Source organism: Sarcophilus harrisii, chromosome 3 (genome assembly GCF_902635505.1).
Source record: "Sarcophilus harrisii chromosome 3, mSarHar1.11, whole genome shotgun sequence".
In the NCBI taxonomy this organism is placed as follows: Eukaryota; Metazoa; Chordata; class Mammalia; order Dasyuromorphia; family Dasyuridae; genus Sarcophilus; species Sarcophilus harrisii.
Genome location: NC_045428.1, coordinates 284,048,767 through 284,073,201, shown reverse-complemented (window position 1 = coordinate 284,073,201; position 24,435 = coordinate 284,048,767). Strand labels below are relative to the sequence as shown.

At 32.4% G+C, this 24,435-nt stretch overlaps 1 protein-coding gene across 5 annotated transcripts in view; it reads left to right on the top strand.

The window, feature by feature from the left end:
• CBLB (Cbl proto-oncogene B) overlaps positions 1-24,435 on the top strand; it is a 217,524-nt gene that overhangs the window by 92,290 nt on the left and 100,799 nt on the right. For all 5 annotated transcript variants that reach the window (XM_012544469.3, XM_023498954.2, XM_023498952.2 and 2 more), the window contains exons 5-7: positions 7,358-7,514; positions 16,278-16,399; positions 20,184-20,321. In XM_012544469.3, the coding sequence (XP_012399923.1) occupies positions 7,358-7,514; positions 16,278-16,399; positions 20,184-20,321 (417 nt within the window). The remainder of the gene's footprint in view (positions 1-7,357; positions 7,515-16,277; positions 16,400-20,183; positions 20,322-24,435) is intronic.

Sequence of the window (24,435 nt, the reverse complement as noted above, 5' to 3'; positions counted from 1 at the left end):
AGATATACAATAAGTATACATGACCAAAACGTTATTTTGCTGTACAAAAAGAATCAGACTGAAATATTGTACAATTAGCTTGTGAAGGAAATCAAAAATGCAGGTGGGCATAAATATAGGGATTGGGAATTCAATGTAATGGTTTTTAGTCATCTCCCAGAGTTCTTTCTCTGGGCGTAGGTGGTTCAGGTCATTACTGCTCCATTAGAAATGATTTGGTTGATCTCGTTGCTGAGGATGGCCTGATCCATCAGAACTGGTCATCATCTAGTATTGTTGTTGAAGTATATAATGATCTCCTGGTCCTGCTCATTTCACTCAACATCAGTTCGTGTAAGTCTCTCCAGGCCTTTCTGAAATCATCCTGTTGGTCATTTCTTACAGAACAATAATATTCCATAATATTCATGTACCACAATTTATTCAGCCATTCTCCAACTGATGGACATCCGTTCAGTTTCCAGTTTCTAGCCACTACAAAAAGGGCTGCCACAAACATTCGTGCACATACAGGTCCCTTTCCCTTCTTTATAATCTCTTTGGGATATAAGCCCAATAGTAACACTGCAGGATCAAAGGGTATGCACAGTTTGATAACTTTTAATCATACCAAATCTCAATGACAGTTTTAATATTAATTATCACTGATAATATTGGTCTTTATTCATAGGGCTCAGATTTCCCAATTAGCTTATACATTTCTAAAGTTCATCAGTATATATACAGTAAGGTGAAAGTAAGGTCATGACTATGGAAAACTGCATACTATTTCTAGTTCAATTCATTATTTCATTTCTTAATTTCTTGTGGAAGTAATACTTTCCCATGTTGGTTTCCGGTGTATTCCTTTCATTTTTAATAATAATAAGATTAACTATCACTTTCCTTAATTTTATGATAGATGAGATTTATTTCCCTAGAAAATAAATCAGACTAGTTTTTACCATAGGGCAGATCTTAATAGATTTACTTTTTAGCATGTTGTCTAAGGTGATTTGATGAAGAGTCTGTAATATTAATTAAGATAGACAGTGAGACTAGATAGTGTGGTCTAGAACAAAGGGCATTAAGGTAAAAAATCTGATTGGCAATGTCTAATTGTGTGACTTTGGGCAAATTATTTCTTTTTTCTGCACTTGTTCATATATAAAGATTAATTGGATTAAAAGTCTTCTAAGGCCCCTTCCAACTTTCTGAGCCAAAAGAATGGATTTCTAGAGCTTTCCATCTGATTGTAAATTTTTGTCAGTAGAACATGTAAGTAGCAAAATGTGTAAATGATAATAGTATTAAACATTTACTCCATGAAGATGAAAACATCAGCACGATAATACTAGGAAAGCCGTGGGTGGAGTTTTCTTCATGTAGGGCCTATATTGAGATAAAAACAAACCTGGAAGAGTCCATCCTTCTTCCTCATTAGAACAATAGCATCTTGTTTCCAAAGAAGACTGGATGGAATTAGTTCTGAATATACTTTGTGACCAGGATTATTGCTGGTGATAGCTTGTAGGAAAGAAGCATGAAGTAGAAAAGAACTGTTCTTTTATAAAGGGTCTTTGGTAATAGAATTTTAAAGTTAGTTCCTTCATATGTTTTTCATTCTTTTGATTTTATTTAGCAATTTAAAATGTTAGACTAAAAATGAATTAGAACATTCTTCTTCTAACTTCTAATTCAGTGTTGCTTTCTTTGCTTTAGTCTACTGCTACTGTTTGTGTATTACATGACATTTCAGAACCTGGTACCGTCCCTCCGTTGACTAATTTTTATTTGTCTTGTATATATGTTTGCACATAATTCTTGTATATTGTCTCCCCATTACATTATGAGCTCCTCAAGGCTAGGGAGTGTCTTTTGACATTCTTCTATTCCCACAATGCCCGACAACATTAATAAGTTACTTACTTTATAAATGTATATAACTGATTGACTGTTATAAATTTCTTTCATTGAAACCCAGTTTATTTTTTTTCTATGACTTAAAAGCAGCAATAGCCTCATAAGAATTTCCCATGTCTTTGTCTTTAAAAAAAAGTTTTCAAAATATTACCCAAAAGTTGGGAATTGAGGAAACTGTAGTTTATAAAAGGTTTACAGATAATAAAAATTAAATATGTTTTGGAGTAATATTTCTATATATACTATGCTAAAAATGATCTCATATAACAAGTAGTAAAATTTTCTTTTTTTTTTTACAAGTAAAATTTTCTAAAGATTAATCATTTATGCCAGAGTATGCTTCTTTCTCAGAATTTTCTTTCCTTCTTTTTCCACTATTTCCTTTATCCTGACTTCTACTACTAAGATTTTTTATCAGATGTGTACCTGAATCATAGGATAGGATAGATTAGAAATAAGAACTAACTTTAGGAATCATCAAGTTCACTTATCAAGAAAATGTTTTCATATCAAGAAAATGAGAGTAATACCTTCAGCATGTTGGATGAGGGCAAATTTGTGGGAGGATAGGGAAGAGACACTGAACAAAAATGGAGGCATTGTGATCACTGTTAGGCAGAATACCCACATTAATATCACAGATCTACTGAAGTTTTAGATCATAATATGGAAGGAAGACACGAATTATCAATGATTATAAAATTCATAGCCTCTTTCAAGGTTGAAAGATAGTAACAATTTTGCTTTTTGTTAGTAGCAGTCTTTAATCTTAGTCCTCTTCTGCCTGGTCAAAAAAGACATAAGAGTACAGTTTCCTAGAATATAATCATAACCCTTCCAGCATGCAGCAAAAAAAAATGTCATCCTGGTAGTTTGCTCCATTTTTGTAATTTGCACCTTTTGAAAATACTCTTAGCCACTTCGACCTCTCCTTCTGAGAGAATTAAATAAAGATAAATAAAATTATGCAATTATAAGAGGCTGCATTTTTTTTTCTAAATACACTGGGAACTTCATGACTTATTGACAGACATATGTAAAGTGGTTTCAGATAATTGTGGGTGCTTTGTAATGATAAGTATTGAAGAAGTTAACTCTTCCCCACTTCCTCATTTATGTACTTTATTGCTTTTTTTCAGTTACTGTACATATTCTCAATTGACACACAAAACTCTTATAGGAGGGCTTCTTAAAATTTTTCTTCTTTTCACCCAAGAAATTTTTACATGATCCCTGATTGTTAATTATGTAAAATAGGTATACAAATAAACATTTACTGATAATAAATCATAATTTCATGATCCCTAAATTCAATTATGAGATCCTATGTGGTGTTGTAACCCACAGTTTAAGAAGCTGGGCTCTAGAGTGTATAAAAACTCACTTCTATAAATTCTTCCATGTCTGTTCTGGTTTGATTTTTTTTCCCCAGATTGAGCTTCTATATATCTATATATTATTTTTAATATATATATATATAGATCTATATATCACATGTATACATAAATGCACATATATATCTATATATACACAGAGGCACAAATAACAATCATTTTGCTATTAAGAATATATAACTGAGTTTTCAAAATCCTCATATTCCATGATGAACATCTCTTATTTATTCATTCACTTATAAGGTAGAGGTTTGACAACATACTTTAGGTCTCACCATCACCAAAATGAGTGTAAACTCTGCAATTCTGTCTAATCAAAATTTCCTGTCCTTTCTTCCTTTCTTTTGTCTCATTTTTGTAAAGCAAGACCAGCCTCATTGGGAGTCTTTACATCTCCATTTGTTTTCCATTACAGCTGTATTTTCTTTTCTTTCTTACCTGTTGCTGTGTACTCCAACTGTCTTCCCATTTTCTGTACCAGACTTGGATCTTCATATCATGGAATTCTAGAGTCAATGCCCCCAGTCCCTGGGAAAGTTAATTCATTAAGATGGCCGAGTCATCTTAATTGTGATAGAGGAATAAGTGCAAACTCACCCACTGAACTTATTCTGTGCATCTAGTCTCAGAACATGCAGCACTTTTACATCCCACCTATTTATCCATCTTGCCATCATTCATGTTCCAACAGAGCAGGCCAAAGCAACTAGAACAGAACATGGAAAGATCAGTGATGTGAAATGCCTAGAAAAGTTGATGAGGTGATAGGATATGGAAGTTTTTGAATATCATAATCAAGATTTGCATTTTATCCATGAAGTAATAAGAAGCCATTAAAGATTTTGAGTAAGACAGTGAGATGGTCAGATCTGTTTTAGTAACATCAATTTAGTAACTGTGTAGGAGGAATTAGAGAAGGAAAAGACTGGAGTCAGTGAAAACAGTAAAGAAAACTTTTATTTGTCTAAGGGAGTATTGATGAGGGCTTGTAAGTGAAGAGAAAGGATAAATGGAATAGATATTGTGGAGATAAAAGAGAGAAGAGACAGGATTTGGAAACTAGATAGGGGACTTGAGGAGGCAGCAAGATAGAAGAATTGAAAACCCAGGTGACAGTAGGGCTAGTGGTATCTCAGTGCTCTCGGCACAAAGAAGTTTAGGGAAAATTTTTGATATGGTTGATTGGGTAATTTTCCTAGGTACTTTCTTCTTATTTCTGTTTACTCTTCCTTTGACTTTTATGGCACCTCTTCTCCTGCTTCTCCTCTTAGTTTTTGACTCCTCCTCAGTATTATTTGCTGAGTCATCACCCATCTTCTGGCCTCTAGATTTGATTGTTAACTCAAGCTTCTGTGCTGGGTCCTTTTTTTTCCTCTACATTTTCTCCCTGCTAATCTCATCTACTTCAGGTTTCTTTGTTATCTTTGTACAGATAATTTCTCAATCTATATATGCACTAATCTCTCTTGAACAAGTCATGAATCACTAAGAACTAGCAGTCTCCTACTGAATTTCCTGAATTTCCTTCTCAAACTTATTTGCTTAAAATGCAAGCTCATTTCCCCCAAATTCTTCCCTTTCTCTTAACTGTTGAAGTGATTGATATTCTCCCAGCCAGTCAGTTTTGCAACTTCTGATTTTCCCTCATTCCAATATTTAATCAGTTCCAATACCTTACTGATTCTCTAAGTCAATAACTTCTCATCTGTAGCTTCTCTTTCACTGATTTGGAAATCTTAGTTTTAGTCTTTTACTATTCTACAAAATAAGCTATGATGAATATTTTGATACATGTGAGAAGTTTTTGTTTGGGGGAATAAGTTATACTTTACCTTCTTGAAGCATGTACTTAGTAGTATGCCCCTTTCTTATACCCTTCTTGTGTTCTTGTGTTGTTCTCTACTACCTCCAACCCACCCTAAACATCCAAGTCCACCAACCAGTCTTTCTCCATTCCACCCTGTTCTTCTAGGGATATGATTTTTACTAATCTATCTGGTTTAATCTAAATTAATATTAAATTGATTATTAATTAGTATTTATACTTTATTCAAAAGGAAGATTTTCTAACTGTGAGAAGTCAGTAGAAGTGTCTGGAAGGAGGCTTCCTGAAACAGCTTCTGGTGGCTTTGTAGTTATATCTAAGAGACAATTTAAAAAACAAAACAAAACTTCTATGCATAGCACTTTTAGTTGAAGTTGTGAGCCCTATTGTAAAGTATTTACCAGAAGAAGCCAGGTCTCTATGTAAAAGCATCGAGTGCTTAGTGGAATGATTATATCTTTGCATAAGTCATTTGGCAGCAAATTTGAAGGTAGACTATATGGCTGCATAGTTACAATTTTATTTAGCATGAAAGTATCCGCAACATTTTTCACTTCCCCTCAAGAGATAAGAATATAACTTTTACAAAATCAGTATTTTATTTCTTCATTTATTAACCCATTACCTTGTGTTTTTGTTGGTTTTCAGTGGGGGTGGGGTAGGAGCAAGGGAAAAAAGAATTCTTGATAACTTTAGTTAAAGAGAAATCTAAACTTTCAAAAACTATCATGTGTATGCATATGTATGTGCATATGCATATATACATATTTAGAAATGAAATATAGTTGCAAATATATATACTTCAGTATCTTTTATTCAATCTCTGATATTACTTTTCTGATTTTCATTTGTTCTTTTAAAACAGTGCAAAATTTTGTCTTTAACCTTAATCAGACTTTGACGTGTGTTCTTTTCTAAATGGCATCTATTGTGGTATCTCTCTTCAGTTCTTTGTGGTTTCCTGTTTTTTTATACATAGAGAAAAATCTTTGAGACATTAACCATCATCTTTTTTCTTATAATTGTCTTTAGTTTAAACTTCAGATTCATACTACAATAATCCCCTGTGTTCTAAAGAATGCAAAATAGCATCTTTACTTTATTTCTTGAGAAGTCTTGAAACACTTCAGTAGTCACAGGAATTTTATTTTCCTTTCCCTAAAGTACTACTTATTCAATGTCCCAATATTCAGCATTTGATTAAATGCCAACATATCTTCTTTCACCTTTCATGTAATATGCTTTGTATCACTACCTAGATTATGAGTTCCTCAAGGGCAAGCATAGTAGATTATACTAATGGCATCTTTACATAGAGATGATAATGGATCCTATGGTAGTAGGTAAAAATACCAAAAATTTATATATGTGTGTATGTGTGTGTATGTATGTATGTATGTATGTGTATATATATATATATATATATGCATGTATATATTTGGAGAATATATCTATATCTGTACCTATATATCTGTCCTCTAGGTAGCTACAGAAAGACCCTTAGGAGTATACCCAAAATTAGGGGACAAAAGATGGAAAAATGACTCAATAAAGAAGATTGAAGAGTTGTCATTGAAGTAGGAAGAGATCCAGTTTCTATTGTGCCTATAAGTAGTGTTTTGTACATTTCAAACATTCAGTAGATTCTTACTGAATGAAATATTGAAGATACTATCAATTTGGAGGTTTTTTTTTTTTTTTAAAGTGTAGAAGTTTCCTGTAGTAGTCTGTTCAGTTATAATTTTTTGGTATACGTTTTGAACTGTGTGTGGATTTATTTTGTTTGACTATGCTTATTTGTTCCTCTCCCCATCCTTCCTCCTTCCCCCCTTCCTTTTAGGTTCACTTTTTAACAAGAATGAATATATGTAACATTTTTTAAAGCAAGGATTACCTCATATCCTATCATAATCATATCTATATCTATGATCTATCATAGATATCATAATCTATAGTTAGTGTTGTATACTAATAGACATGCTTTGGAAGAGAACATAGTAGAACTCTGAAATAGTAACAGTTCTTCTCTCTCATTATTTTAATTCCCAAGTACTTTGGAAAATGAAAAGGAAATAACTTTTAGTGAAAAGCAAAAGGAGTTATCTATTCTGAATTATAGGAAATTTTCTGAACTATTTGTCTTTTAGTACATTTGGAATCATATGAATTTAAGGATTGGATTGTGTTATGTCTTAAGTGACATTTGATTGAATTATTTTTTTTTATCCTTATATAGGACTATCGTGCCGTGGAAAGTATTCAGGCAATGTCTCCATGAGGTTCATCAAATTAGCTCTGGCTTGGAAGCAATGGCTCTAAAATCAACGATTGATTTGACTTGCAATGATTACATTTCAATTTTTGAATTTGATATTTTTACCAGGCTATTTCAGGTAAGCTTTTATATTTCATCCTTCCCCTCATCAGTGATCTCCTTCACATATGCCAACACATACCCCACCTCCACACACACACAGAAGGAAAGGATAAAATGTATATAGCAACCTATTATGTTTTAGTCACTGTGCTTAAGTACTTTAAAAATATTATCTCATTTTATCTTCACAACAGCCCTGCAAGATAGATGCTGCTATTATCTGCATTTTATATTTGAGGAAGCTGAGGCAAACAATAAATAATTTGCACAAGGTCACACAGCTAGTAAGTGTCTCGGGCCAGATTTGGACATAGAATTTACTGATTGTAGGCCCAGCACTCTATCCATTGTTCCACCTAACTGCCAATACAGAGATACAAAATTTTTTTTTCTTTAAGGGAAAAAACTCTCATTATTTATATATTTATTTTTAACTTTCTTTCCTTTTTTAAAATTTGAGTTCCAGATTCTCTACCTTAGTATTATTCCTTCTTCAGTCACTGAGAAGACAAACTATATCAGCTATGTGTGAAGTCATACAACACATATTTCCATAGTAGTTATATCACAAAAAAGCAAAAAGAAAATTAATCAAGAAAATCATGCTTTAGTTTGCAATCAAGAGTTCATCATTTCTCTCTATATACTATTCTCACTCACTCTGTAGTAGTCTGTTCAGTTACAATTTTTTGGTATACGTTTTGAACTGTGTGTGGATTTATTTTGTTTGACTATGCTTATTTGTTCCTCTCCCCATCCTTCCTCCTTCCCCCCTTCCTTTCAGGTTCACTTTTTAACAAGAATGAATATATGTAACATTTTTTAAAGCAAGGATTACCTCATATCCTATCATAATCATATCTATGTCTATGATCTATCATAGATATCATAATCCTTTGATTATCTGAGTCCTTTGAAATTCTATTAGATCATTCTATTGATCAAAGTAGTCAAATCCTTCACAGTTGATCATCATTAAAACATTCTTGTTCCTGTGGTATAGTGATCTTCTACTTCTTCTCACTTTACTTTGCATCCTTTCATATAGTTATTACCATGTTTTCCTTAAATCACCGCCCTTATTATTTCTTAAGCTCAATAGTACTTTTTCACAATTCTGTGCCACAACTTGATTGAACATCCTTTCCGTTTCAATTTTCTTTTGCCATCACAAAAAGAACTGCTATAAATATTTTTCTACATATAGGTCCCTTTCCCTTTTTTCTTTGATCTCTTTGGGGTTTAGCCCTAGTACTGGTACTGCTGGATCCAACAACGTGCTAATGCTTCCTTAAAGATGGTGAAAATAGTGTTAATTTATATGGAATAGAATGCCCATGACATATTATAGAATGAAAATATCTACTCTAAGGGATAGATTTAAGGAATTTTTAAGTTAAATACACATATATACAGTAAGATGTTCGTTCTTTAGGCAGATACATATAGAATAATTTGAGATACATAAATTGATGATGAAATTAACTCCTGGAGAAAGTGGGCAAGCCAAAGGCCTTGTCAGATGAAGACCTATACTTAGCAGCTATTGTGAAACTTTTAGATCTGAAGCCAGTCCTTTCTGAGGACAATCTACCTGACAGACAGCTTAGTGACTTGTAACTCTCCTAGGCTTAAGCTTGCCCAAGGCTTGCAGTATGATTTTCTTTCTGGCATAGTTATTTGAGGTATAATTCAGTGAGGACAAAGCAGGATACAGTGGCAAGAACACTGAATTAAGAGTCAGAGGTCTAATTTTGAATCCTACTCTGCTATTTACTCCCTGTGTGATCTTGGGAAAGTCAGTTCAGGTGAATTAGGTCTGACATTTCTCTTCTGAAAAATGAGGGAGTTGGACCAGATAACCTCTGAAATTCTCTCCAGGCATAAATCTCAGATCATCTGAATAACTATTCAATTAAGGGACTACCAACTATTTATTAAATATCTTCTTTATTCAAGGCCCATACTCAGCACTGGTTATTCAAGTTCATAGAGTGAAATAATCTAAGGGAAGGGCAAGAACAAGTATATATGTAAAACAATATGACATAAATGTAAAACAAAGAAATACTAATATATAGGAAGTAGTTAAATAACAAGGTTTTGTGAGAGGAAGGTCACTAACAGTTCCAAGGATCCAGAAGGGCTTCTTGTAGAAGATGATGCTTGAGTCCTGAAGGAAGAGATGGGGATCTTTATAGTGAAGAAGAAGATCATTCCAGGAGTGTGAGATGACCAATATTGAGAGGCATGAAGACTTGAGAGATGGAATTCTGTTTGTGAATAACAGCGGGAAGACCAGTTTGATAAGAAGAGTATTAGAAAATGAAGTAATGTCCTCAGAAACTGGAAAGCTAGGTAGAGGAAGATTGTGTAGGACAGTAAGAGCTAAAAAGAGAATTTTACGTTTTGTCTTATTAGGAACAGGAAGCCAGAATTTGACTGAGTAGGGAATTTTTGTTGTCAGTCTACCTTTAAAAAACTATGTTGGCCATAAAGTGTAGAAGATTTTCTTGCTAAAGATACTGGAGTTATTTGCCGTCCATTTTATATATGAGGAAGCCAAGGCAATGAAATGCCATAGGAAGAGACTTGATGCAGAGATCATAGAAAGTCGGCTGTTGCCATTTTTTTTTTTTTGGTCAGTACTCTTTGGAGAATATAAAAATTAGCATCTTTCTCATCAAAACCCATGAAAAGTGTACTAGATGTGGAGTGAAAGATCAAATCCTGGCTCTAATGCTTGGTACTCAAGAGAGGACACATACCTCCTTGCTTTTCAGTTTCCTCATTAATAAGAAGAGGGACTTAGAGTAGATGACTTTGATGGTTCCTTCCAGACCTATATGTGTGATTTATACTGCTAAAACTATTCAAGCTGCTCCTTAAAATCACCTTTTCCAACAAAGTCATTGACAAAAAGAAAGGTTCTATAGAGAGTATAATATTTATAGCCACACATTTTACGGCAACAAAGAATTGTAAGTAAATATGATGACCATTATCAGCTGGGGATAGTAAACAAGTGGTACATGAATTTAGTGGAATATTACGTGTGTTGCAAGATGGTGACTGGTTCTTTAGCTTAGGGCTCTGAAATTGACAGAGACTGCATTATTTCAGCTGCAGTGAACAACTGAATTGAGTACCTTGTTAGAATGATGCCACTGAATAATCTTGTAGATAGAGGATTTTATCTACATCCTCCCACTTTAAGGTTGGGCCCCAGATAAACTCTGTTCTCTGTACTTTAATGTAGAATTTGCTGGCTATTGCCCTAGAACAGATAGGTAATATGGTAAATTGAAAAAATGATTTTAAAAAGTAGATTTTTTTAAAAAATTAATCCTAATAGCCTTTTGTTTTAGTCTGTAAAAAGGATTGATTTTTGTGACAGACATCATGTAGTCCAGCTTCCTCATTTAACACATCTGGAAATTGATTTTCAGATTATGATTTGCACAAGGCCAAAAAATTCACGTGTGACAGGGCTAAGACTTGAATGCATTTATTCTGGCTCCCAATTCATTGTTTTTCCCACTATACCATCCTATTTTCTTAAATTTTTACAATTCTATTTATATAGCTGTTATAGAAATGATTACAAAAGCAGGCTTGTATTTAAGCTTAGTAATGTTTCATTTTGTTAGTATGAAAGGAGATTTATTTTGTTTGATACATATTTTCAACATCTGTTGAAATAGAATATTGGTCTTCCTGTTGACTATGTTATTAGAATTTTGCCATTCTGATTTATGAGCATACTTGGCACTGAACTTAAAGGATCAGAGAGTCTGATTTATGTTAAGGGAACTGCATTGCCAAAGATTAACTTTTAATTTAAAAGAATCCCTTAGCAAAAGGACAAATGAATAATTGTCAACAAAACTTATGGTTTATATTTTTTATAATTTCAGAATAATACTTTTTATGAATCATATGCTAGAATGAGGACTTAAATGCAGCTGTAGAAAAATTTTTGTTTGAATTTGCTTTTTGGGAGGGAAGAACTTTTATAAGGGCACTCTTTAGTAAAAGCTTTCTGTAAATTTTTAAAAATATAATGTAAAGATATGAAAGGAATTTAAACCTTTCATAATGCATTAATCTTCTGATCTTGAACAAGCAATTTAATTATTGGATCCTCAGTTGCCTTATTTATAAAATGGCAAAGTTTACAGTAGGTCATCTCCTTATTCTAAAATCTGTGCTTCTGCCAAACTTTACCTAACAATGCTAATTGCTTTATGATACCAGCACTTTATATTTATAGTTCACATACGTTTTAACTAATAGAAAAACAAGGACCTTTTAACTATCAGTCAACAAGTACTTATTAATATTTATTATGTGCTAGGCATTGTGCTAAAGACTTTCTAAATAAGATATTTCACAATATCAAAATCATAGTCCCTACCCTTACCTCATATTCTTTTAAATTTTTTTTTTCAACTTACAAGGATATATTTTATCTCCTCACGTTTCCATAATTGGAAAACAAAAACAAACTTGTAGCATATAGTCCAGCATTGTTTGTGTCCAGAAATATATTTCCTGAAAAGGATCTTTTTCAGTATTTTTCAATCATGTCTGACACTTAGTAACCTTATTTTAGGTTTTCTTGCTAAAGATACTGGAATGATTTGCCATCCATTTTATAGATGAAGACACTGAGGCAAACAGGATTAAACCCAGGCTTATGAACAGCTAATAAAGGCCAGATTTTTAACTCAAAATTTCTGGTCCTCTAACCACTGCTTCAGCTAGCTCCTATTTGCAAATATGTACATTATTCATATATCCCCCCAAAAAGGCAAAAAAAAAAAAAAAAAAAAACCCGGTCTATAAAAAATCCACAATTTAATGGATATGAGAGCATACAAACCATTGTACATAAAAAACATATACAGGGTGTCATATGTAATTTCAGAGGGAATGGAAAAGTGGAAAAACAATCTCTGGCAAAAGATAAAGACAGCAGAAATCTGAAGGAAACTAGGAAATATAACATTGTAGTCATGGAGGATAGCCAGTGGAAATCCAGAAAGTCAAGAGATAAGAGTGTCTTGTTCAAGGAATAGCAAGATGCTCATTGTCACTGAATCACAGAATACTTGAAAGAGAAAGTAAAATGATTGGAAACATAGGAAGGGCAGGTTATGATGAGTGTTTGAGGCCAAACAAATTTTATGTTTAATCCTGAAAATAACAAGAGAAGCCATTGGAGTTTATTGAAAGGGAAGGGGGAAGAAGGTTAACATTAACATGATCGGATCTGCTCTTTCTAAGATAGCTTAATAGCTCAGTACAGATTAGATGGGCGCATGAATAGAGTTTGAGGAAGGGAAACAAACCAATCATTAGATACTTGTAGTCATCTAGGTGTGAAGTGATGAGGGGCCCACACCAGGGCAATGATAGGCTGAGAGGCCAGAATGGAAAATATAAAGGGAGATGTTGTGAAGGGAGAAATTTGGCAAAAAAAAAAAAAAAAAAAAAAAATAGATATTGGGAAGTGAAGAGAAAGTAAGGAATTGTATTTATTTTATTAAAAAGAGATTTAGAGCATTACTTCATATGGTTGGTAATGGTTGGTTTTTGATAGCTTCTCTACTGAGACTAGCTTTTGGTCTTGTTTCTATTAGTGTCTGATTCTTGGATACCAAAACCTTTTTTTTCCTCTGAACTAACTGCTTCCCCTCTTTTAGGTGAGTTAATTATTTTGTATGTGAAAAAATCTTTTCAATTTTGTGTGATTAGAATTATCTAATTTATCTCTAATAATTGCCTCTTAACTTTGGTTATAAATTCAACTTGACGTTTTAAAGCTCTTTCCTATTATCCTACCTGTCTAAGATTGTACTTCATTGTGCTCTTTCATGTATTCTGTTACTTCTGGACAAACCTACTTTTTATTTCCCAAATTCAGTTCTACACCTTGCACTTTGCCCAATGTTTTTGCACATCCCATTTGCTTAGAATGAACTATTTTTGTGGCCTTGCCTCTCAGAATAATTAATTTTTGAGAATAATTATCATATAACAAGAAACCTTAATTTTTCCTTAGTAGTTAACTAGCAGTCTTCCTTTCTCAAGTTATTACTTATAAATCTAAATTTTTATATTTTATAAATACTAATTTAATTTTTCAGAAATTTTTGTAAAAATTGTCATTTTGTCTCTGCACCTAGCATAGGACCTAGCACACTGTGGACAATTAAGAAAAGCTTGCTGGATTGGATTAGATATAATTGGAAAGAAATTCTTGATTTGTCAATTCTTTTATTATTTTATATGGCCCTTTATGGGAGTAGACCAAATATCGTATTCAAAATAACTTATTTGCTTCTAGAGAAAAAGATGGGGGGGGAAGGTTGGAGGAGTGGGGCCTCATGCCAATTGCTAAAGCCTTTCCCCATTGTTTAACTTAATTAAATCTGCCTCAAAGTATTGTTTTATGCAGTTTTAACATGTGTCCAAGATGAAAATTGAAATCATTTTTCCCTCCCCCAAGTATATAGAATCTCTAGTTCAGGATTAGAGGGATAATAGGGTTGTGAGGTTCTCCAAGGTAACACTAATTCTCCTTATGTAGTTTTTTCAGTGTGATAAGGAGATGTCCTAAACAGAAACTTTTACTATAAACGCATGTTTTCCTTTATTATTCTCCTCATAAAGGGTATAATCCTTGAAGAATGTACCTTGCAAATTTGAAATTTAAAGATAATGAGCATCATATCTCCTTCTAGAAAAAAAAATTAGTTTTCTTTTACTGTTCCCCAGAATTAAAAAAAAAAAAAACTTTTTCCACATTTAGGTTGAATTTATTATTACATTTTTGTCTCATTATCCTACATTTCTATTTATTTATTTTTAATTTTTAAATAGAATATGTTTGTGATAGAAAGGGAATTAATAAACTCACACAGATTATTTAGCCAACTTCTTGAAATAAATGAAGCTCAGGCCTACAGATTTTGAAGAGATGAATTACTGTCCCTCTTAAACAACACTGTATTAGTAACTGTTTTTTTACGCCTTCTACTATGATAACTAGGAGTGGAAGCATATAATAAGATTAAGTAGGTAATGATGAGATAACTCAAACTAAAAAGTCTATTATGTTTCTGAACAACAACCTTATATTGCTTTTTTAAAAAAATAAAGTTATTGACATAATGAAAGTGTTCTGTAATGGTAGGAGGAATTTTTCACTAGACATCTCTACATTGAGGAAAGCACAGATTTGGTCCAAAATAAAAATCATGGATACTTAGAAATTTTGAGTTAGAAATCACCTCAGTAACCATCTAGTCCAATGCATAATTGAAATAGAATTCTCATTGTAACATATGTAACTTTTGTTTGAGGATCTTTGATTGAGAAAATCTCACTTTGTTTCAAGCTAGCTCCTTTGTTTTTTTTTTTTTTTTTTTTTTTTTTTTTGGTTGTTCTGTTTATCAGGAAGTTTTTCCTGACAGCAATCTCTACCTAAACTTGCCTCTTCTGTTCATTGCTTCTAGAGTGCCCTCTAAAAATAACAATTCTACTCTCACTTCTATATGTAAGCCTTACAAATACTTTAAGACAGCTAATATATTCCCCCTGAGTCTTCTTTTCTCTGAGCTAAATTTTACTAGGTTCTCCAACCAATCTCTATCCTGTTACTGAAATTTTAATATTGACTAAAGCTAAACTCATATATATTATAGAAATAGTATGGTATCAGGAAAAGTAGTAGAAAGTGATTCAATAAATAAGACTAGAATTGTTGTTCAGCCACAAACATTTGAACTTAGACTACTTATCTGAAGCTCAGCTTTTTTTTTTATTTGTCATTTGAGAAAATTAAATTTTTATTTTGTATTAAATGTCCAAAATTTGCTCTATCAAGCTTTAGACTGCTTCATATAGTAGCAATTATGTATGCATTGTAAAAATATTGATTGCCTTTCCCCACTTAATGCATATATGCAATAATGGTGCAATCTTTCTTCTCTTTATAGAGTGTTTCCATTTGGGGACTTCTCCATTGTTCACACCCTGGAGTTGGTGGTGATGGTGTAGCAATATAACTAAACTGCAAATGATAAGACTAGCAATTTACATTTAATAGAATATACAGTAAGATGTTCATAGTGTTTGTTTTAAAGAGGAAAAAAAAGCCCTCTAGGTTTCTTTCATTGCATGAGATTCATTGTAAACAGTGGAAATGTTTAGCTAAGTTCTATAAGTGCATCATAATCAGTTCTGTGTTTGTAATTAGCAAATAAAATCTCTTCTCCCCAATCTGAATTATAAAATTCCCTTTAAATAAAAAATTATTTTAATTAAATCTAAGCTTATATTCTTTGTATTATCAAAAGTAACATTTAGGGTTTTTTGTTTGTTTAGAAGATTATATAAAATGAACTTGTGCTGAAGGTCTAAGGCAGCTGCACATTTTTATCTTAGACAGTTCGTTATATATTTTTAAGATTTTACAGTTCAACCTAGAAAATTGGACTTTTTCATAGCCCTTAGCCTTTTGAATCTTACTTTAGGATCACTGATTTATTTAGTTCTGGAAGGCTTTATAGAAGTCATCCAATCCAACATCCTTATTGTACAATGCCACTTGACATTGAGCCACTGACATTTTCCCACATACTCACATTAACTATAATGATCTAGAAATTTTCTGTAAAAATTGGAAAGTTAATTGAATGTATTCTTGGTGTTTTGTTACTAATATGTAATATTTTCCAACTAATTTCATTTCATTATTTGTATTTTCAAGCCCTGGGGTTCCATCTTACGGAATTGGAATTTTTTAGCCGTTACACATCCTGGTTACATGGCATTTCTAACCTATGATGAAGTCAAAGCACGGCTACAGAAATACAGCACAAAACCTGGAAGGTGAGGCATCTTTGTTAATAATCCATTATTTTTGAAAATTTGAAAATTATAATTACAAATATTCCTGTGTTATTTTGCATAGTAGGTTTAAGGCTTTACAAAATACTATTTTCCCTCTGAAATTACTTCCAATTTGTCTTTTAGATGTCTGATTTGTAAATAGTTACTTTCATGTCATCTCCTCCATTAGAACATGAATACTTTGAAGGCAGGACATGATTTTTGGCCTTTATTTATATCCCCAAGGACACTATAAATGCTTGTTGATTGAAGTAATCGTCATGGATCAAAATAGTCTTTATTGATTCTGGCAAACTTTCTGCTTTTTTCATTTCTGAAAAAGGAGTATACTGGTGGTCCTCCTATTTTTGACAGGCATTGCTTAAAATACTCAAATTAGTTCTGAGAACAAAGATGGAAACAAAGGCCTAGTTCACTAATTTTCTAATCACAAAGAAAGACTGACCTACTGGCAAACTGCAGCCATAGTGTACTTACATTTGATGTTCATGTATCTAAATGTATGTATAGGACTATTTATATTATACCCCCTTAAGTATTTGAGATTAAGAAATCAGGACTGTGGGAAAAGCAAATATTGTGGAAATACTGAGGATTGGGGAGATTATTTTCCTAGTAGATAAATTCACAGGTCTAAAAAAGCTTATTGAGAACTAAATTTGCAACTTTTCTTTCTGGAAGTGTTAAGAAAAGACTGATCAATTTAAAAGTTCCTTATGTATAATTGTGAGGTCAGTGCCCTCCTTCTTCCTAGAATATACCGTGGTTCAAGCTTCTTCCCTTTCTCCCAATTAAAATGACTATTCATCATCTCTCCACTTATTCAAACTATCTATCCAGGCCTAATTCAGCTATCTCCTTCCTGAAGCTAATCTTGACTATTGTGCTATTTTTTTGGGGGGGGGGAGTGAGAGAATAGGGAAGCTGAGGCCTGGAATGTTGTAATGATTTCTTCATAGTCATACAGGTAATAATACCTGATTCTGGTCTTAGGCCATTTTCATTAAAGCCTGGTTGCTTTGCACATTAGAAATATTTGTTGAATTTTATTATTTATATCTAGTGATATTCTATTTCATAACAATGTTCCATTAAGATACATAGATACAGAGGGCCTAGAAGTTAGTTATCATGAGCTACTTTTATAAAAATTTCTTCCTGTTTTATGAGATTATTTTTGAAAGCTTACTCAAATAAGGTTTGTGGTAAGCATGCCATGTATGGGAGTTAGCCAGTGCAGTGGCAGGGAGTTGGGAAAGGGAGTGAGGAGTAAAGACAAGGCTAGTATGTACATAGTTATTTCAATGTTGTTTCCCCCAGTTGGGTTTGAGCTTCTTCAGGGCCAGGATAGTATTTTTGCCATTTTAAAAAATTCTCAGAGTTCAGCACTGTGCCTGATATATATTATATACATAAGTGTATAATAAATGTTGACTGACTGAATTATAAAGTATAGGGAATAGAATCATTAATGGACAGTGCTGCTGGAAAAATGGATTGAGGTAAGATTGTGAATGGCTTTAAAAGAAGTGTTATTATTTTGTCCTTGATAATAGGGAGCCCCTGAGGTTTATTGAATAAGCGAGTGACATGGTCAGATATGTACTTCAATAAAAATCACTTTGGCATCTGCATGGAGGAAAGATTGGAGGGGGATGTCATTTCAGTATTCTGGGAGAGAAGTGAACAGCATCTGAAATGAAGTAGGGATATGGGAATAGAGAAAAGGGTCCGGTAGTACAGAAGTAGAAAAGGCAAGATCTGGCAACTGATTGAATATATGAGGTGAGGAAGAGTGAGACATTATGGATAACATTAAGGTTTGGAACCAAGTAGACTGGAAGAATACATCAGCAAGTATTGTTCACAATGTAGTGATTTTATTGCTTTGACTATTTTGTATATTTGCCATGCCCATATTTATGTACTGCCATCATTTCTGAATTTTTTTTTTAATCAAAGAACAGATTTTGAAATAGTCCTGGAAAGGTTTATCTATGTTGAAATCCTCCTGGACCATTTGGTTGTTTCATAATGTCTAGGGGTGAATAAACAAAATAAAATTTAAAAAACCCCAACATATTTAATGTTGGAATTCACATAACATGAAAAGGGGGCTCTGGAACATTCCAAAAGATCAAAAATGATGAGTTCATTGAAATTTTTATGTCTCAAAAGAGCTAAGAGTGTGTTGCTAGACCAGTATTAAATATTTTCTAGTGCACAAAATGGATCATTTTTACTTCATTCAAGTTGTTTATCTCCTCAGGTTTTATTTTTCTACTTTCTGTGTTGGTCATATATATTATATGATTTTTGTTTCTTCCTAGAGTTAAGCATATATAGTTATTAAGAATCATAGAGCAATAGGCCTTTCTAGATGTAACATTCTTAGACATCATTGGGTAGTTCTCTTATATTATTCTAGGAAAACCTAATTATAGTTTGGTGATATCCAATCAAAAACTTAAAGAGGGAATTGTATTCTTTTGTGACATAGTTATTCAGGAATCCATTCTTCCTGGTTCTAGGCTTTATGTGGTTTTCAGTAGAAAAATAGTAGCTATCTAGCCAAGCTCAGACTATAGATTGCCCATGATTGGTCCACTTTCTTCCTTACCATCAACCTGGACTTTTGTTTCTATATTTCCAATTATATATACATATATGTTACCTAGATGCCTTTTGTGAATGTTACGGTCATGAGTAAGCCATGTAAGAATGCACACCCAAGTTGATTATTAGTTCTACCTCTATTTCTTCACCCACTTTGCTCCTGGGAAAAGGGACCTAATCTAATTAGCTTGGATAAATTAATCATATTCTGCTACTAGTGTGTAAATTGATTAAATTCAGAGTTCGTAACTATTATTATATAATTACCTTATAAAGTTATTTTTACAGTACTTGGTTCATCAATAATCATTATACATCAGAAGATTTTTATTTCAGTTGGATACATTTAAGCAATCAAACTGTTTAAATGTATCCAACAAAATTAATTGAACCAGGTCATTAAATTAAAATATAAAGAATATGACAAGTGTAAAGGTATATATTTTGCTATATTCCATTTTGTAAAGTTGTAAAGTGAAATTATCTGAATTTTTTTAAATAAGAAAGAAGATATTTAAAGCTTTGCTATTGTCCTGCCACTTAAGAGTTAATTTTAAAAGAGTAGTCTTTTCCTTTGATTTATATCATTGAACAATTTGACTACTTAGATGAAATATTGAATTTGACAGGGTTAAATAGCTGCTATGAATCAAATATTTAACTTAGACACTATTGTAATTTAAAGGCATTTTTGGAGCTTTTCTCCATTAAAAAAAATAGAATGGCCATCATAATTGCAGAAAGTAAAGTATTTTAAAAGCAATTTACCTAGGAAAATGGGAAAAACATATTATTTTAAAAATTATAAGCAAGATATAGTTCAAACTGGGTTTCTATGTTGCTAAATCCTTCTTTAGATGCTAACATATCAAATTTTATTTTGTCTAAGAGCTGTAAATCACTTCAGAAATATAATTTAATTTTCCTATGTAAAATAAGTAAGTGAAAACTATTAATGACCACTTATTTCATCAAGAAATGGGAATTTATAGCATGTTACAAAATACATTATAAAATATGAAAATAGATTCCAGGACTCATAAGTCTTACTTACTACCTTATTAGAATATATCTTCTCTTTTGTGATTATATTTAAGAGATAAGAATATTTTTTAAGAGATTAAGCCTCCCCCCCTTTTTTTTTCAGCTATATTTTCAGGTTAAGTTGCACTCGATTAGGACAGTGGGCCATTGGATATGTCACAGGAGATGGTAACATCCTGCAGACCATACCTCATAATAAACCCTTATTTCAAGCCCTGATTGATGGTAGCAGGGAAGGATTGTAAGTATTAAACGTTTTGTGGTTAAAGGTGTCAATTCATTCTTTGTTATTATAAAATGTATGAATTTAATATATGAAATACATGAAATATTTGATTGTGGGAATCTTGGAGAACAGTTGAATAGCATCATTTACTTACATGTTCTTAAAGAGAGTAAACTTTGTTGAAATTCATTATGATCTTTTCATTATTTACCTCCAAAAAAAATAGTTGACTAAATTAATTCAAACAAATGTATTTAGCAGCAAATGGAGAGATGTAATATATTTGTGTGTGTGTATTTTATTTATGTGTGTAAATGCACACATATATATTATGTCTCTCCATGTATATGTCTTTTTGAAAGAGAAGTTAGTTTTCCCCGAAATATTTCAAAGAAGTTTGTCAAAGAAGTATCTGTTTTTACCTATTAATTTCTCTTTTGCCACTGCCTTTAGGCTAATTTAATATATTTGTCTTAAATGTCTTGAAGTTTTTAAGTTTACATAGTTTATAGTTTATATTAGCACTGCCTCTTATGATTGTTGTGAGGATCAAATGAGATAGTAATTGTAAAAAAGGCACTTAGTGTAGTGCCTGATGGTATATAAATGTTAGTTATGATTATTATCATTATTATTGCTGTAATACTAAACTGATGTCCTAATAGCTATTTTGAGCAAAAAAAAAAAAATCATATTCTAGTTTTCTAAACCACAGCATGTGTATATATTTATATGTATTTACATAAAACAAATTTAAGCATACGTACCTTGCGTATCATTCTGGTGTGTAAAAGTGCACTGTTATTGTTTCTCAGTTTAATAATGCTCTTAACTCAAAAGAAGCCTTGGGAAGCTGGTAAACTCTCTATCAGTAAAAGTAGATACTTTACTCTTTCCATTTCAGTATCACACATTTCTTTTGCTCTTTCTTCTGTTTTTCTTTTACCTCTGTCTTGCTCAGTTCTATTGCAACTTCTGTGATGAGTAACTCAGAGGATTTGAGGTGTTCAGCAATTTACATATCATCCAGAATGAGGCAGTCCAATAGAGTTGTATAAGAAAAGGTGATTCATTAAATTCATAGGTCATCCATGGAAAAGAAAAGAAATAATAATAAAGGGGATAGAATTAGTTTTATTTCATCTATGAATTTTAGGAGATAACCAGGATTAATCAGCAGAGCGGTAAGTTTTGATGAGTATCTGAAACTAGTATTTGTATAAATTTACTGTTCATACTTGTAATATTAATACAATACAATGCAATACAATAGTAATACAGTTCTTTAGTTTGTTTAAAGATTTTTGTGTGTTATTAGTAGATATTGACTATTCTTTCTAAGAAATTATCAGAGATGATGATCTAATCTAGATCACAAGTTAGCATATCCAATGTGGCTCACAGGACAAATCTGCCTGTTTTATATAGCCTGTGAGTGATGAATATGTTTTGGATTTTTTGTTTGTTTGATTTTTACATTTAAAAATAGAAACTTTGTTTTAAAATGTAAAAATCATTCTTATCTTGTACTTATTAAAAACAAACAAATGAAAACAAGGGAGGCCATAGTTTCATCAGCCCTGATCTAAATGAACCATAGATGGATTAATTTTGCCATAATTTATCATTTTCATAGCTTATATTTGTAGACAGGCTAATCTCAAATTTAGCTAGATGCTACCCAGTAAAAGCTATTGGACTATGGCATCTTTCCTAAGAAACTAAGAATGTAAAATTATATATTACCAAAGTTGCGTGTTGCAGTAGTCAAATTTGGAACATCCTAATTTACAAATTAAAGTAATTGTCATTTTAAGAGTATGGTGTGATTTATTTTTTTCCCCTTCTTGTAACAAATTACTACTTATTTGTGATCAAATACAACTTATTAACTGGGTAATAAATGGAAATGATTTGACACTAGCTCTGTATGTGTGTATGTACATATTAAGTCAGGAGTTGTAAAATAGTGTTGTAGAAGATGGGCTGGACTTGTCCAGCAAAGATCTGATTCTTTTTTTTTTTTTTTTTTTTTCTTCTTTTGACATCATGAGCATGTAGGGAAATTATTTAATCTTCTCAAGTCTCACTTTTCTTATTTATAAAGTGAAATAATGATATCTGAGTTATTTATCTTCCATTGTTGTGATGGTCAAACAAGATAATTTGTGTAGACTACTTTAGAAAACTCAAAGCTGTTATTAATACTTTTTAAATTAATTAATATTTCATATTATAGTACATATATGTATACATATCTATCACATGATAATTGACATTCATAAAATGTAAGGGGACTGCATGGGATAGGGGATCATTGGATTTAGTTGCTTTTAGGAATATAAATGTGTAAAGTATCCAGAATATTTTAGTTTAATGATCATAAATAGGGATAGAAACTCTTGGCCAGAATACCTTGGCCATTTTCAAGATGGCAAATACTGAAATGATTATTCTAAAATCCAACTGAGAGTTGCCTTTATTATTGTTTTCCTCTAGTTTAGTTCTTCACTATAATGGAGAACAATGGATCAGTTTCATTTTCATGTGCTTGAAGAGAGTAGCTTTCTCCCCTCTATATAACCTCTCAAGCCCCCTATTCCCTTAACATTTCCTTTGGAACTTAGTTTCCATCCCTTTAATTTTCCTTGTCACTCTTTTTCTGAATCCTTTCTAGGTTTTCCACATCCTTTTAAAAGTCTGATGACCAGAATGGGACACAATACCTTATAAGGGTATAAAAGTAAAAACAAATTACACCCACTCCCCCAGTCCTTGCATGTCATCATTTTTAATTCACCCCAGGATCATGTTGGCTTCCCCTTTTCCCCCCACAATGGCATTGCATGGCTCACTCATTCAGATTATAGTCAATGATGACCACCACCTCCAGGTCCGTCCAGCTCTCCTCGACCCATCCCATTTTAGTATTGCTTGTACCTTTTCCCCATCCCCCAAAATTTTATTCAACAAACATTTATTGAGTACTTAGCTTGTATAAAGCCCTGTGTTGGGTGATAGGGGAGGTGGGAAGTGACACAAAGAGGTGTAAGACACTTTTAATGCTTTTGGTAAACATCCAAGCCAGTATGATGAGATGTATGCAAAAATGAGTATATAAGGAAAATAAATTCTTATTAGAGGTCAGAGGAGGGAAAGCTTTCAATTTAGTCCAAAAGGAATTAGTAGACATGCTTATTTTGAGTGTGAGAGATACAAAGACAAAAAATTTAACCATCTTCCCCGCACATTTTATGGAAGAGGTCATATTTCCTTTCAGCTTTGAATGAGGGAGGAGAAGATTACTACATGAGGGAGAGAGAAAAAGAGATTCCACTTGGAGGGAAAGAAATATGCCAAAAGCACCTAGATGGGAAAATGTCTTTAGAAAAGGGAATATCTCTGAGGCAAAACAGGTAGTTCATTTTGGCTAGAATATCATATTGGAAGGAACCAGATTATGAAGGATCTTAGATGTCAGGCCTAAAGAATTTGAATATTGCTCTCTAGGCAGGAGGGACACGTTAAAGGTTTTTTTCAGCAGTACAGTGATATATTCTTAACTCTACATCAAGAAATTAATCTGACAGTGCTTAGTACTTAGTAGGTGTTTAAAAATGTTTATTCATTTATTTATTGACATTGTTATATAGCCTAGCTTCTTTAATTGTAGTTCACAACTCCTTTTGGGGTCTCACAACTGAATGTAGGTGTCATGAAATTATGATTTATTATCAGTAAATGTTTTATTTGTATGCCTATTTTATGACCTATATATCCAGGGTCATGTAAAAATTTCTCAGGCAAAAAGGGGTCACAAATGGAAAACATTTAAGAAGCCCAAACTCTAAATGGTATGCTTTATCTTAAGTACACCTCCCTTTTTTCTTTGCAGAGATGTTGGATTTTGAGTGGGAAACATTGCTATATTGTCAATTTCAGTTGATATTTTAATTTTCCTTAAGTGCTTTCCCCTCTCTCTCCTTTATTATTATTATTATTATTATTTTACAAAGGATGACTCCTTGCATAGGGGAGGAGGGGAGGAATACATTTGGAAATGAAGGTGAAATAGAAGGAAAAAATATTACCTTTTTAAAAAAAAGTAGTAATGATGACATGAAAAAGA